The 16,281-nt window shown below is 35.1% G+C and overlaps 1 protein-coding gene across 1 annotated transcript in view; it reads left to right on the forward strand.

The window, feature by feature from the left end:
- Positions 1 to 16,281, forward strand: part of CHM (CHM Rab escort protein) — a 73,053-nt gene that overhangs the window by 22,748 nt on the left and 34,024 nt on the right. The window contains exons 3-8 of the mRNA XM_075720801.1: positions 570 to 642; positions 1,812 to 1,936; positions 6,261 to 6,636; positions 8,469 to 8,585; positions 8,985 to 9,105; positions 11,622 to 11,847. Coding sequence (XP_075576916.1) covers positions 570 to 642; positions 1,812 to 1,936; positions 6,261 to 6,636; positions 8,469 to 8,585; positions 8,985 to 9,105; positions 11,622 to 11,847 — 1,038 coding nt within the window. The remainder of the gene's footprint in view (positions 1 to 569; positions 643 to 1,811; positions 1,937 to 6,260; positions 6,637 to 8,468; positions 8,586 to 8,984; positions 9,106 to 11,621; positions 11,848 to 16,281) is intronic.

Raw genomic sequence — 16,281 nt, forward strand, 5'->3', positions numbered from 1 at the left:
GTGGCGTGCAGTGCAGCGATGCTAACTTGAGATCAGCTTCGCTCAGAAGCAGCGTAGCTGTGCTCATGTGAGAAAGCTATTAGGTCCTGCCAGAACCTGAAACTGTGGAGCGTGCTATGGATGCAGAAAACCTGAACGGGCTTTTCCGAGAACTCAGTTGAAACTGGCGGACTTGTTGGCTTGGCTCCACACTAAGTAAAGAGGTCTATAGCGATGTACATGTTTGAGGTAGAGGTGTAGAGTCAGTCTGGCTGAGAAGCAGTAATACCTATATTTTCCTTTTACTCATAGCATCCCATGTGCTTTTCTCGGCATTCGTTTTACCCTCCAAATAATTTGATTTTGGACTGTAGTCTTATTTGGTCAGAGATGCATACAAATGAGTGAAAATGGAAATTTTGCATCTCATTAGGAGTTGTGAAATATTATACCAATTTTTATATTCTGCATCTGTAAAATCTGTCATGGAAAATATTTTGAACGTCTCAGACTTGGTTGTTTTTTCTTTAAACCTGAAAAGGTTGGGTTTTATCTGTCCATCAAGTCTCACTGTTGTTTTTTATTTGCAGGAGAAATTACTATGGTGGAAACTGGGCCAGCTTTAGTTTTTCGGGCTTATTGTCCTGGATTAAAGAAAATCAGGTAAAAATTTCCCAAATTGCTTTTTTTAATGTTCCTTAATATTCAATCCTGCTTGTTTGCATATTTTGTTACAAGACAAATTACCACAATGCTCGTCCTTTTTGATAATTTGAGAGATCAAAGAGGTTTCTACTTACTGACTTCACTGATTAAGACTTAACCGCCTGGCCTAGCATTCTAAGATTCTGATATGCCTGGTTGATTAATATTATTATCTGACACCAAACAGTCTAGTGCTCAGTCATACTTTTTGGGTTCTTGAAGCTACTACACTATTGTTTAGTTTCCTTTCCCAGCACCTTCTGTAAATGATAATCTCATCTTTTCCATTTCCTGTTTGATTATTTGCCACTCTCTGATGTTTCAGTCCCTTTTGTTTTTCTTGTGTGCTTTCAGCTGATTCTTCTTCACTGTAAGAAAGGTAGTTATTGGATCCTTCCATTGAATTGTCCTGTTACCAGGACAAAAAGATTAATGTTGATAGTGTATTTTTCAATGACCAGAGTTTATCTATTTCATGACAGTCCACTAGAAATCTTCTGAAGAGGATATTTATTTAGGAGATTGAGCACTTGGACTGTATTAGCAAATGGATGTTCGTATTATTTACTGAAGCGTTATGAGCCTGTTGGTCCGTAGAAGATGGACCTTTTTCAGTTCAGTCTCATGCCTATTTATTACATAGTGCTACCTTCTGGCATAATCAGTGGAGTTGCTCAATGTCAGAACTTAATGTTCTCAGGGTTCTGTTATATGATTTAGAGATTCCAATGTGGACAGATTAATATAATACCCAAATCACTGTGTTTTTTCACATGGTCGCCGTTCAAAGAGTTTTGTCACAAAATTTGGAACTAACCTGGCTGTAGCAAACCTGTCTTTTAGTAGATTGTATTCAAAGTTAATATTCAACTCTCTACTAAAACTTGTGTTTCATTTAACGCTGCATTTTCAGATGACTAGAGCTAGTAATGTAGTGCAAATGTTGGCATGCTGTAATAAAGTAACCAGCTCTAACTATTTTAACTCAAAAAATCTGAATAGAAAAAACATTAAGACAGTTGAGATGATGCTTTTTTTAAAATATAAGATGGTACAACAATTTATTTGAGACTATCAAGAGCAGCTAGCACGGTACAAAAAATAATTTTGTAATTGTTCTTTGTAAGCAAAAGACAGACATCAGTGATGTCTGTGAAGACTGGAGAAAACTGGTCCTTGAGAACGAAGAAGTTCTTTCTCTGAGCAAGAAGGATAAAACTATTCAACACGTAGAAGATTTCTGTTTTGGCGAGTAAGTATATATATATAATTATACAAATAATTTTATATGCCCAGAGGTAAATAATCATATTGTGCTTCTGGCTTCAAGCATTTCACCACGCTACCATATTGTGTGTTGTCTCAGAAATAACCATGAGCTCTAAAACGTTCTTCATGTCTTTGTGCTTTTGTTGAAATTACATGCACTTCATTGAAGCTAACTGGTCCTTCTAAATGACCTTATCTGGATGAAATATAATTTGTTGGCCAACTTTGTGAGTTGGTAATTTTCTTTTGAGTAGAAAACAGAAGTGTTGTGTTTGTAAGTATTATCAGTAGTAGGTAGTTATGCACTACCATCTATTAAATTTTCCCGTTCTTAATTTGGCTATAAGCTGCCATTCTCATAGAAAAAAGTTAAACTCATAAGTACATGTAAAATGAAATAAGTACACAAGAATAGGAACAAAAATGGACAGTAGTACTGTAACAATAAAATACTTGTGCTAAAATGATAAAGTAATATTTGCCCCTTGTCATTTTTATATTCAGTGGGTTTAATTTACTCATTAAACAGTGCTTACCCATGCTATTTTTAGAAGGAATTGCATGGTCAGAGGCTCCTGGTAATATACTGACAGTCTTTCTGGGCTGTTGTTTCTTTCTGGTTTTGAAGTGAGGTAACTCAGCTCGTACTTTACATATAACATGCAAAAAATACATGCTTAGTTTGAAATACACACATTTACTTTTGTGAATATTTGTTGCATAAGCATGTGAAGAATAGTACACCATCTTAGGACTGAGTGTGTGGTGAATATTTTTTAGTTAGGTATTCGTAGAGGTATGTTTGCTTTAGCAGAAGTTAAGAATAAAAATTTCATTTTTTGTTTAGATTTTTAAATGGAAGTATGATACTGTTATATGTAAGTCATGCAGAAGGTAAGCTTTTCACAATGTCATTATTGAAAATCAAGGAACATCTAAAAGTAACCTTGTGAAGCAGTAATGGTGAATAGCGTGTAAGCGTAGTGATAATGAATGGAAATTGTATGGGCCTCAAGTGAAAACTGAACGATTTCTTTGTATTTCGTTATCATTTTTATCTTTTGGATTTTGCACTGAGCTGAACACTGTTCTGAATTCCTGAAAGGTTCTTTGGGATAGTTACGTAAGTTTAACCTTGAATCCCTTAGACAATATCATAGGTAGCTGAATGAAACATTGACAGATATTCATATAGAAACATGTATTTATTTCTGTAAACATCGTAGGAAAAGAAAAAAAGGTATGAATTATACTAATACAGTCTGAAGGTCACAGACTCGGAATATTCCGAAGTTCTACATTGCACAGTAATGTCTGCTTAACTGTATTGCAGATAAAATGTTACGCTTGTTTTAAAGCAGTATCACTTGAATATTGTAATTGTAATCCTGTTGCCATAATAAATATTGTTCAGAACCAGTATTAGATCAGAGCAAAGGTTTCGTAGTCTCTTAACTTTGCATATGATTTTCCTAAGATGATGTGATATTGACTGAAGGCCAGCTCAAAAATGAGTCCCCTAGCATGAAGATTTCACACTTTGTAGAAGTGAGCATTGCACTTGAGTCAGGACAAAGTAGAAGAGTCTACTTTTAAGCATTTGTCTTAGCCTGGCAGTACAGTGGTGTCTCTCAATTATCACCAAAAAACTGTGCAAACCCACAAGGAAGAATGATAAGATTCATAAGCCTAGCAAAGGAAAAGTTTTCAAAATAACTTAAAACTTTCTGAGAGAGTCATTATTGTGTTTCTGACAATTTACATGTTCTGGCTAGATTCTGTTGTTTTTGCTTAACTTTTATAACTCCTATGAAGTAACCATTAAACATTTATTTTGAAAGAATAAACAGCTGGGTAGCAGTATAATATACACAGTGCAAATCTGAAATGAATGGCCTTAGAACAAAGTGCATCCATCAAAGGAAAAGAATACTGTGTCTACAACAAGCTGTATTGAAAAAAGGCAAATGGCTGAAAAATAAATAGTGAACACCTGTGCTGAATAAATTAACCAGCTGGTTGGCAATTTTTCATTTGACCTATCTGAAGGGGTTGCTGTTACAAGGCATTAATAAGACACATTCATTTTAAGATATTCCTTTGTTAGTACCATTAATTGATGAATGGTGGAGGATAATATTCTAAATTTACACAACAATTTGTCTGCAGATGTATTATTTTTTTCTGAATTAGGAGAAGAATTGTCTGTACAAAAGTTCAATTTGAGTGATTTTTATAGACAGTTCTTACATTATTCAGGGATATTTGTTCCTATAGGAAGGATGTCATGAATTTAGATTATATACAGGTTTTAGGCTTTCATTATAAAATGTGGAGCCGCAAATCATGCAGATTTACGTATTCACTAATGGGAATTGAAGAGAGATTTAAAATATGTAAATACAACATTTCTGTTACACTGCTTTTTCAGAGTGATACAGGAAAAAGACAATGTATTGTGAATCCAAATTTTATTTTCATTTAAAAAGTAACAGTCAGGTAGGTTTAAAATGAGATTGAACTGTACATTGAGCTTGGGAGAAGGTAGAAAGAAAAATTTCCTCTGAATTTTTGTGTTATAAAAAGCTTTAGGATGGGTTAAATAAAAGCTTCATTCTTAGTTATTGCATTAATGGCAACAGCTTTTGCAGTTTTCACAAACATGTTCCAAATTCCTAAAAAGAAATAAAACTCCAAACAGAACCCCAAAATTTAATTGACTTCCATTTGTTTTTTTAGTAGAGATTACTTTTTTAAAACACATTTGACAAAGTACTTATCTTTCCTTGATATTTTATAGTTATTTAATGCTTGCAATATGAAGCAAAAAGACATAATTAATGTACAGAAACAGACTGCTTTCATTAGTGCTTCCTTATAGCAGTTCCTGTATTTCCCAGGGCAATATTTTAGCCCATTCATGAATAAGTGCTTCCTGGTGGCTGTGCACAAGCCGAGAGACTTATTCCAAACTCTTGTTTTCATGAGCCTGTGTGAGCTCCCCGAGTTCCTAAGTGAGGAGCAACTTTTAAAGGATACAGGGGTTTTGTTCCCTCTCTTAACAGAAATCCTGCCCCCTGCTTCCATCTGTAAGGCTACAGATGTGTGAGGGAGCGTTTTTATATGTAGACTGAGTAATTCCTTACTGTTCAGTGAATTTTAACCATCCTGTTAGTTATTGAAATTTTGTACTGTACGTTTGCAGGTCACCTTTAAAATCATAGTTCATTAGTTTTCAGCCAAGATTAAATTGTTTATTCAGTGCATTAATGGCTTGTAGTATAAAGATGAAAAGATAGTGTGAAATTATTGCTGAACTCCTTTCACTTACAATGACATTGATTTGATTCATCTCAGCTGGTAGTATAAACTAAAATTCGAAGTTCAAAAGTACTAGTTTCTAAGGTAGATGTAATTGAAGTTCAATATAAAAAGAGGAGATGAGATTAAAAGTGCAGGTCTGCTTTATAAGAGGAATTTTAAAGAATTGTGTCATGAAAAGGAAATGGACTATACAGAGTAAATGTTGTGTGGTAATGTCCCTCCTTTTGACTGGCTGCCTTCATCTACTATGCACAAATTTGTAACACTTGCATAAAAATAACATTGCTACATGAGGGAACTTTGTTCTGTATGGCTGTTACTTGGACAGCTAATTAGAATGCAAGGTCAGAGTTGAAAAAGTAATCTGAAAGTTTTGCTTGAACTTCAGGTCAAAACTGCATGCTTGTCTTTCGGACTTGCTATAATAATAGATGCAAAGTAGTCTCAGTCGTATAAAGCACTTCTGTTTTCTTCAGTGACTTTGGTTTTTAAAATAGCTGAGCTTTGTGACTTCAGTGCATTTTTGCATTTCAATTTCAAAGGGTTTTTTTAATCCAGAGGAAAAACCTACTCAAATACTTTACTGTTTCTTTAAAATACTGTATTTCTTTTATTTCCTTTTTTTTTTTAATGTAGCTGTGTATTGTGTTTTATCATGAGAGTTTTGATTTTCATTTTAAGCTCATTCCATCTTTTGAGTCTGTATAAAATAAGAACCCCAATTTTGGGGTTTTGGGTTTGTTTTTTTTTTTCTCCTCCTCAGTAAAAATACTCCTCTTGAATTATAGCTTTGTAGTCAAAGAACCAGAATTCTTTAGTGGGTGGTACACCTGATTTGACCAGGATAAAGAAATTCTAATGCTTTTCGTAGAAACGCTTGAGGTTTCCATTCTGGCACTGACTCAAAACCTTAAACAAGTTTTTAAGACTCTTTAAAAGACTCTTCCCTCCCCCCACCTTCTTCCTCTTGTGTTTTTAATCAGTCAGGATTCAGCAGAAGATGTTGAAGAAGCTGGTGCATTGCCAAAGCTGCCTGTCTTTGGAGCCTCTGGTGCTGAGGGGGTTGCTCGGGAATCAGAAGAAGAGTGCCCACCAACGGAGAGCACCTTACCGGAGGCGGAGAGCCGGGAACCAGAAAAGGCGACAGGCGCTGAGCCAGCAAGTGCGATGGAAGGGAATGATACAGAAATAACCTCGGAGAATGAAAGTCCTCATAGTACAGATTTAGGCAAATCCGCTCTGGAATTGGGAGAAACTGAAGCTGCGCCCTCCGAAATTTCTGCCCAAGAACCAAAGAAAATTGCTTATTCCCAAATTGTTAGAGAAGGCAGAAGGTTTAATATTGATTTAGTTTCCAAGGTAGGAACTGAATGACTCTCTTCATATAAGTACATTTACTTTTCTTAAAATGCTGGAATTTTAAAAAAATCTTTAATGTTGTGGAGGGCTGACACAGGACCTTTGAGGCAAAAAAGACACTCTGGAGAAGTAAGCGAGAATTAGTACCCTTAAAACAAGCAAGCTACTTCATATGTGCTCTTTAGTGTTTCTTTATAAGCAACGAGACGGTAAAGCATAGCTCGAAATATGTCCTTGAAAGTAAATTTAAGTAATACCTGCAAAATTGCTCTTTTTATATAGTGCCATTAAAAAAATTGTGTTTTTAAACAAAGAATATCAACCTATATGCAGATCTTTGATGTTTTTAAAATGAAAAATAATTTTCCTGTTGAAGTGCTTCCTGGGTTTTAGATTTTCCTGTGAAAATCTCGTTGTCTTTCTATATGTATGTCAGTTGTGGTTCTCTGGTGACTAAAGCACTGGACTGTAATAAATTTTATTGGAAAGAAAAAATAATTACAGTCAATCTATAACATACAAGCTGACTAAAATTAGTTATTATTGTGCTGAATTCCTACTAGTGTGCATTTTAGAGGAAAAACTATTAGTCTGACATATTTGTCATACTGTTTAAACTCGAAAATCTGCCTTTTATGTACTTCACGGTATATGGATATGGCCTTGCAAATTCAAGTAAAATGGAAATTTTTCTTAACTTCTGTGCTTTAGACTATATGTGTACTCAGCAATGGGAAGTTTTTTCAAAGTTGAATGCTCAATTTTTCATACTCTGCATGAAAAGATTTTTTCAAACCTCTGGAAACTGGAAAAAAACTTTCTTCAGTAATAACACTATATTCTTTGTGGAGACACTACAAAATGCATTATTTCAAATTTTGTGTCTCTGTTCCAAATGGAGATACTTTTCTCATGCATCACTGGAATGACATCATGAAAACAATAGTCAGTGTAGAGTGGTTAAGCACATAATACTATTTTGTATCCTTTTTATACTTTTTTGTGCCACTGTGTTACATGATGTAAAAGCAGTGAATTCCAGAAATTCTGACAGAAGAGTAGTCATCAAGGCAAGACTAGTGATTTGCGTTGGTTTCTCTCTGGCTCTGGGACCCAGGCTTTCTCGTAGTGTCCTCATTACTGTTCCAGTAAACCTGTATCGTGAAAATTCCTGTGTGGTCATGCAAATTCTGTCACGCAGGGCCACAAGGCTTGAAGCATGGTTAAATAATCTCCAATGCTTTTCAGTTTGGACGTACGTCTACTGTTAATAGTTACATTTCTGTCCCTTCAGTATTTCATAATATATTTGTAGCTTATAGAAAGAGTAAAGGTAGACAGATTATAAATTACATAACAGAAGATAACTAAACCTTAACTGGGGTTTTAAGGAATGTACATGAAGAAAATGTGACATTATCATTTCAGGTAATTTACAAAACAACTAGTGATGATTTGCACAGACAGTGTATGTACTTCACTGATACTGGGGAATGAAGGCTGTAAAATACGGTGTTCAAGGATACATAGCATGCAATACAAAGAAATTATGCAAGATGATTATACAGAAAATTGACTTAAGCTGTGACTTGCCTGACTAATAAAACTACATGAGCAGTGGGCTGACACCTTCTCCCTTTCCGTCCCGTGGACTGCTTTGTCTCCTCCATTGGTGTGGGCACTTCAGTTCATTTAATACTATACGTCACTGTGTGTACTTGTAAATAGTTAAAGGAAACACCTTACAAATGAACATTGTTGATATCACTGTTTTCTTTTGGTGTAACCACTTTCTCTTCACTTACCGTTTTCTTTTTTTCTTCACTGTGCAGTTGCTTTACTCCCGAGGTCTGTTAATTGACCTTCTGATTAAGTCAAACGTTAGCAGATATGCAGAGTTTAAAAACGCGACACGAATTCTTGCCTTTCGAGAAGGAAAAGTAGAACAGGTATTGTAAAATAATGTATTGCGTATGTTTCATCTCATCTTTTAAAGTCAAGAAACTTGAAATTGGTCATTGGTCTGATAATGGCAACAGGAGATTTTGGCTCAGTTAATTAATACAAACTCTTTTGATTAACTCTGCAATCAGGGACGCAAGTGAAATTGAAGGGAAATAGAAAGGGGAAGAGGCTTAAAAAGATTTAAAAATATTTCTGTTGTGGAAAATCGGTAACCTTTATTATAGTCATAGTAGAAAATAATAGAAAGAAGTACATAAGAAAATAATGATAATATAAAATAGTGATTTTAAATATTTGTTAGGTAAGCAGACTATAGTGTTGCCTGATGCTTTTCCTATCCAGAGTATGGAAAGTATCTGAAATTATTAAAAAATATTTTCCAGGTACCTTGTTCTAGAGCAGATGTCTTCAACAGCAAACAGCTCACTATGGTGGAAAAGAGAATGCTAATGAAATTTTTGACATTTTGTTTGGACTATGAACAACACCCTGATGAATACCAAGGTAGTGTTTCACTGAACGGTGTATGTACACTCTCTTCTTACGAGTTCATTGAGTTATGCACAATTTCGATAGCACTCCTGTGTTTTCACGCAATTTATTTTTATGGATTCATTTTCAAAGTATGCGTTGACCTTTTTGTGACCTTTTCACTTCAATGTTAAATTCTTCTACTTAAGCACTTGCTCTTCTACTTCCCACGTCATTTATTATTTACATTTTTCTTTCATAGCAAAATTATATATTACAGCAAGGTTGCAAAATGTTTTTTATCAATTTTAGGTGTTTCCTCCCCCCTCCCAGGGATTTTTTTAATATGGTGTGATGTGCCTGATTTTTCTTTTCCCTTTTTTTTGGATAATATGTAAATCTTCACAGCATGTTGCCACAAAATCAGAAATGGAGAAAATGGAATTTTTTTTTAACTTTGAAAGTAAATGTCATTTAATGCCTTTTAGTTGCAGAGGGCAAGTTCAAAGTGCCTTTATCAACTGATGGCTTATTTAGATGAGAGAAAATCTGAATAGATTTGAGCCATAATGTGCAAAGAATAATGAGCATTAGGTCAAAGAGGAAAATTGGCTAACAGAAGGAAGATGATGGAAACCCACTCTCTGCTTTGGGTTTATGCACTTCAGGGTACAAAGAATGAAGTGATGTTCTCAGTTCTTGGAGTCTGAAAGTAAACTAAGGCAAAAAAAGAAAAATCTGTCAAAAAGAAATAATGAGGAAAGAGGAATTAAACTTTTGACGTACGTTTCAAAAGCATATTGGTGCTTCTGTAGCTCAACAGTAGCTTGGCTAGGCAGTATTTTTGAAAAAATCTAGGGTTAAAAAGAAACAATTGTTAGTTGTATTGTTTGATGACTTGAACAAGACCCTTAGATGAGGTACAAACATTAGGGAAAATTATTTTAAACATATGCAAGAGAGAATTAGTCAGTATTGAAAATGATGTGGTAAGATTAGGAGAAAGAGTCTCTGAACTCCAGAAAGTCCTGAAGGGGGAAAAACTCATTAGACTGAAGTGGTTTATAGATTACAGGTAATTTCAGGTTTGTTGCTGATGGAAGAAATGAGGGTGCTCAGAATAAGAATATAGCTGGTATTTAGAAAATTTATTAAGTAAAAAAAGGAGACGCCACATCAATTTTAAATTAATTCATTGATTCATGTACCGAAATGACATTAGATTTATTTTACTTCCAGAGGTAGTTAAACAGATTTTGTTCTACATTTTAAAATAGCCTGGGAAGTAATTGGGAATATTGCGAGTCAGATTAGCCTAATGTAAAGACTTCAGAAATTTAAAATTGCTCTTGGTGAGATCATCACATTGGTGGGAAGGCAGACTTTTAATAGGGAGAGTTCATGATAGTGAAGATTTTTTTAAAGCTTTTTTTTTTTGTGTAAAATTTGGAGTTATGTAAGAAGTCTGAAGTGAGGAAAAAAACTTGAGAATTTTTTTAGAATGATGAAACAAAAAAACCCTGTCATTTTATGACTTGCTGCATGGCTGTACAAAGGGTAGTAAGATACATAGGTAATAAAACAGTGGTTGAATGTTGAACAGAATACATAGCTTGATAATACTAGTCTCAGCGTTGATGGAAGTGTTTCTGAATTGCCTATGAATTTATCCGTGACTGAAATAAGCTTAAGAGCAGATTTCTGAATTGTATGTAAGTATGCTGTTGCTGAAATACAGTCTTCTCCTAGGGAAAAAAAAACCCAATCATTTAGTTACTAAGATAACTAAAGTTTTTCAGAGTTGTATCAGTGACGTGCAACACACGTTACACATCTCCTGAGCAACTTGCGGTTCTTTGAATTTCAAAATGTTTCAGCAATAGTATTCATTCAAAGGGAAGATGTGCTTCCTCATCCCTGTCGTCTTTGTGTCTCATCCATACTTGTTTGTTCCAAGCAAGTCATCGATTCGAAATAAATACTGTGCCTTCTCGTCTTTGGATTAAGACACTATGTGAATGGCTTCTCTGCGCATAAATACGCACTAACCATATCAGTATAGATTCAGCAGTACTCTTCTTGAATGGGTGTCATTCAGGTATAATAATTTGGGTAATTTACAGGAAACGGCGTCCTAAGGCACCTCAATGGATTTTTGTCCACAGTTTTTCACTTTTCTCATATGACTGAGAAGTGGGTTTAGATCAAGTCTAACATAATGAATAGATGAGGCCATGTTTAGAGATTGCTTTCTAGACTGTTGGAGTTTGCGTTACAATGGGTTTGCATTATTTTGAAATATTTTAATGGAGTGATATTTCTGTCTTCTGAGAACTCACTTTCTGGGAGTAAATTCTTTAACTTTCATTGACTTGGATTATCCATTTTCAGCAATATGTTTGTTGAAAAACTCAAAGGCTTTTGTTTATTTAGATACAAAAGTACTTGTTTAAGTGGAAGCATATGAGAAAATACAAATAATCTATATATATACACCTATACCCTATATATATACCTATACCCTTTACCTAAATTTACTTTTTCCTCAGACTATGAGAACAGTACATTTGCTCAGTTCTTAAGAACACGGAAGTTAACACCCAGCTTGCAGCACTTTATTCTTCACTCTATCGCAATGGTTTCAGAGACTGATTGCAGCACTCTTGAAGGTCTTCAGGCAACAAAAAAATTTCTTCAGTGCCTTGGCCGCTATGGCAATACACCATTTTTGTTTCCTCTGTATGGTCAAGGAGAGATTCCACAGTGCTTCTGCAGGTAAGCTTCACTTTTCCAATACCTATCTTCAAAAAAGGAAATCCTTGGTAACCTAATGCTAATAGATATCATTCAACAGGAATCACGCTTTTACCAATTTCATGTTGGTTTTATTTGCTTTACTTTTTCATTGGCTATGAAATTATCCCCCCTCCAAAAAAAGGAGAAAAAAAAAAAAGAAGTTGTTGGACATGATGCTACTCTAATACTTTGAAGCAATTTTCATTGTATTACAAATGCAACTTGTAATAGCGGGCTGTTGTGGTGGCTGCCTGTGGTAATAAATACTAGGAAATGAGAAAGAGATAATTTAACTCATATGTAGCTATCCCTTTTATAAACTGACAGGGGAGACTTGGAGCGATGTCTGTCCAAAAGGATGACTGTGCATTTTAGTAGGTTGAGAAAATTTGTGTCTCAGTCTTCCTGAAGTTACAGGAAGATCAGGTTTTCAATATGTGTTACTAATTAACATTGAGAGTGCATCTACCATTCGTAGATAGATACTTAATAATGAACTGGATTGTTCTGCAAGAAGCAAAATTGTGCCGCGTGTCCAGTTTATTATTAAATTTTTAAAATTGTGTAATTCTTTCACCTGTGTTACATCACAGACTTACACAAACAGGGCAGCTGATGTGAAATTATGTCCTTATGCTCTTGGCATCATTTTGTAGATCTGTATAGACCACAAGCTTCCACCTATGACTTGAGCAGCAGAAAAGATACCGTGAGGCCCTGTTACACTGAGCCATATACAGACTGCAGGTTTGCATTCTGACATCTTAAACAGCAGCCATATGTTCTGCACTCCTTGAACCCTAGAAAGTAATTAAAACAAAAAACCCCTATTGATTCCAGGATAAAACAACATCCACTTCAACCCCTTTACTTGAACTGTGGGCAATGATAATGTAGTCTTTATCGTGACTCCTGAGGTGTGCTAGGGATCGTAGTTCTAGCAGAGTTGTTGATGGATGCTTTTGGGGACCATAAAGAATACATGCGCAGAGGGTGGGCGGTTTTAATTTTCAGTTGTTTCCAACAGTTCAACTGGCTTTTAAAAGGCTGAGGGTTTTTTTAATCTTTTCTTTTGCTGGCAAGCAGCCTTTCCATCTGCTCTATGTGGGTTTTTAATGTAGTAACCTGTAGGTCTGAAGTAAACATTAGCTCTATTTAAAAAAAGCAGTATTGCACGGTGAGGCCATTTTGTTGTCTGAGTGATATATTTGTATATCATTTGCTTAAATATCAGTGCAAAATCTTACTTGCTTTGTTCTTTGTTGGTGGACAAGTTCTGCTTTTTACATGTGTGCTACTACTAAAAAATTCTGGTTTACAGCCTGCTATTGGACAGTGTCTTCCTGTCTTCTCTGTATGATAGATTCCGTTTTTCTTCTCTACAACAGTACTTAAATTACTGCTAGAAGAATGGCCTTAGCAGCTTGAGCCTATTTGGCAGTGTATGGGATGGATGCAATTATATGTTGATAGAAACATTCTGGAATAATTATCATAGTTTGTGGAAGGTATCTATAAAGTAGCGGGTTGGCACCAGCAGCTGGCCGTGTTGTGGAAGGTCTTATTTGGCCTTGGCAGCTAATGAAGGCCGCGTGGAATTGTCTGTATGATGTATGTATGTAGATCACCTAATGTTTCCATTAGTTCATTAGGCAGCTAGGCATTGCTCTGTACTCCGTTGAATAGAAATGTTATTTGGTAACTTCATCTTTTGTCAATAGCCTTTCATCTGTACCTTAAAACTGTATTTGTATGGAGATTTTAAAAAATGTGGACTTATGTAATTAGGTGCTTGGACAGACAATAAGTGAAAAAGAATTAGTTTTAAGTACGTACTCTGGACACAGTCATGCAATAGAACTAGTGTTCGTAGATTTTATGAATGTCTTGCTGTCTTTATAAAGACTTCATGTGGGACCAGATATCTGTATGTGACCAAGAGATTAATAAATCAAAATATTGTCAGAGCCATTAGAGTAGCACAATTTTGCAATTAGACCTTCTTTGGCTTCAAATACCTAGGAAAAAGTGCATTTAATAATTAAAATTGAAATTAGAAATTTAGTTACATTTTTTTCCCACTGTAGGTTCTTATCAATATAGTTTTTCTTGCATTCTTGGAAGCCCTTTGGCTTTATTTTGTTTAAGAGCCAGCACATGCAATTTTCTGATCTGTCACAGCAATATATTTCAAGAGTTAGCAATATTGGTGCCTAGAAGTCTTACCAATATTCTTATCAGAATATCATTCTATGATCACAGGAATTCTTCACATTGCCTGAACTTTCTATTTATGCCCATGGATTGCTGCATTTTAGGTGGTTTTTTTCCTTTGTTAAATTGTAAGTCTTACAATAAGAACAGTATTTTAATAGTTGAAGCAAATTACTCTGTCAAACCAAGAATTAATTATACTTTTAAAAGGTTTGTGTTACAAACATTCTAATACAAAATAAAGTCTAAATGTCTTTGTTTTTAAGTAAATGATTTAGGAGGCAATCACTTTTTTTTTTAAGATTAATCACAATTTTTATATGTGGTCTGCCTTGGGTATTATATCTTGCTAAAACTGAGCAGTATCCGAAGAATACTGTTCGGACTGTAAAGTAAAGTGGTAACGCCACAACCTATACATCATACCCTACAGTTTTTATCACCAGGTTATCAGAGTAAGGTGTCACCTGTTCTGTGATTTCTAACCACCGTTCTATATTCTGTTTTAACGTAAACCTCTTAAGCGTTTCTTGCAGCCAGTTACACTGTGTGTTCTCATCAAGGCTACTGTTATAAATGGCGTGCATGCATATTTATGTGAATGAGTCAAAGACATTTGTAAGTCACATCCTTGCATTCGAAATGAATTCTGCATAAACAGTACAACGTTTTATAACTACTGACGACACTTGAGCGAGTAAAAGTGGTGTTAGTTCTTTATTGGTTTAAACAGGTATGGTTTAGGAGAGAAAATTAAACTTTTATATCACTGTAATGTACCTCCCAATATGTCGAGGTACAGATGTGAGATTTCTGTCTCCATAAATTGGATTCGTGGTACAAGGAAGGTCATTGGAAGCCTCATGCTATTCCGAGCTGACAAGTAGCAAAACTTTACTGGCCTGTATAACCGCTTCCTTTGCTTCAAACTTCTTGGTATGAAACTGTTATGTCTCTTCCTTTCTAATGAAGTAGTAGTAGTATTATGCTTAATAAAAATAAAAATAAATATATTAATATCACATTCTTGAGAAAAATCAAAGCAAGCTTTTACATTTGATGTAAGACGCCAAAACTTCAATATGTAAGGCAGCTAGGGAAATCAGTACATGTTTTGCAGTTTGCTCTTAACAGGTTTGTTGCAAATCTGTAATACAGCTTTCATTTTCTTGAAAAGAAAGTCACTAAAGAAAAGCTATGATTGGGCATCATTGTAAACTGTAAAGTCTCAGTGATAGAACATTTAGAATATATAGTGTGATTTTGATGTTTTTTTCTGTTTTTAGAAAACATTAGGAAATACCCCAAATATTTTCTGATGTAGGAGGTTAATGTTAAAATTGTCAGCTTCCAAATTTCCCTTTGTAACTGGGGAAAAAAAGATATTTGACTTAAAAATCTGAAGTAGTTGTCAAATAGGAGGACATATTTGCTTTTGCATGTTGTACAAAATTCCTCTTTTGTAACTTGAATCTCCTTTCTTTCCTTACAGTTTTTCACAAGCAAAAACTTTCTGAGTTTTTTATGGTTTTGAGGACTGTTTGGAAGTGCTATTTCACAAATATTGTTTCATATAGTTCACTTTTACAGCTCACCTCAGTGAACTATGCCTCTTATTTTCTCTTTTCCTTTGAGAGGAAGTCTTTCTGGAAGCTTTCAGATGCGATTCTCTTCACCCATGACCAGTGGTGTTTAATGAATGACAGCTAAGAATTCAGTTCTGTGATTTTTCTCAGTGCTTGCTTTGTGAACGCACTGAATTTTGGGGGAGGCTATGTATAGGTTCTCTTCAGTTTGGTTTCAGATTCATTTTTCTGGACTCTTGCAAATATGAACATCCAGATGGAAACAAGACTCTTTGACAAGTAGTAGCGCAGTTTTTTTCCATTTGGACTTTTAGAGGGAATTGGAGACTGTACGCCGTCTGTCGTCTCATAAAGGTTCCAGGGGGTGACACGTCGTGTCTGTCGTCTCTATGTTAAAAGTCATCCAAGAATTGACAGATGTGGTCGTGGTAATAGGTGCTGAGGTGGTGGAACATCTTCGGCTGCCTTGCCATAGGAATTAGCGATTCACTGACTTGTATGGGTAGTCAGTTAATGACTTGCATTCCTATAGATAGGCTATGAAATTTTACATTATGTGTGTATTTGGTGGGCAATGTAACCTTTTTTTAGTAGTTGTTACAGATTCTAGCTG

Source organism: Pelecanus crispus, chromosome 13 (genome assembly GCF_030463565.1).
Source record: "Pelecanus crispus isolate bPelCri1 chromosome 13, bPelCri1.pri, whole genome shotgun sequence".
In the NCBI taxonomy this organism is placed as follows: Eukaryota; Metazoa; Chordata; class Aves; order Pelecaniformes; family Pelecanidae; genus Pelecanus; species Pelecanus crispus.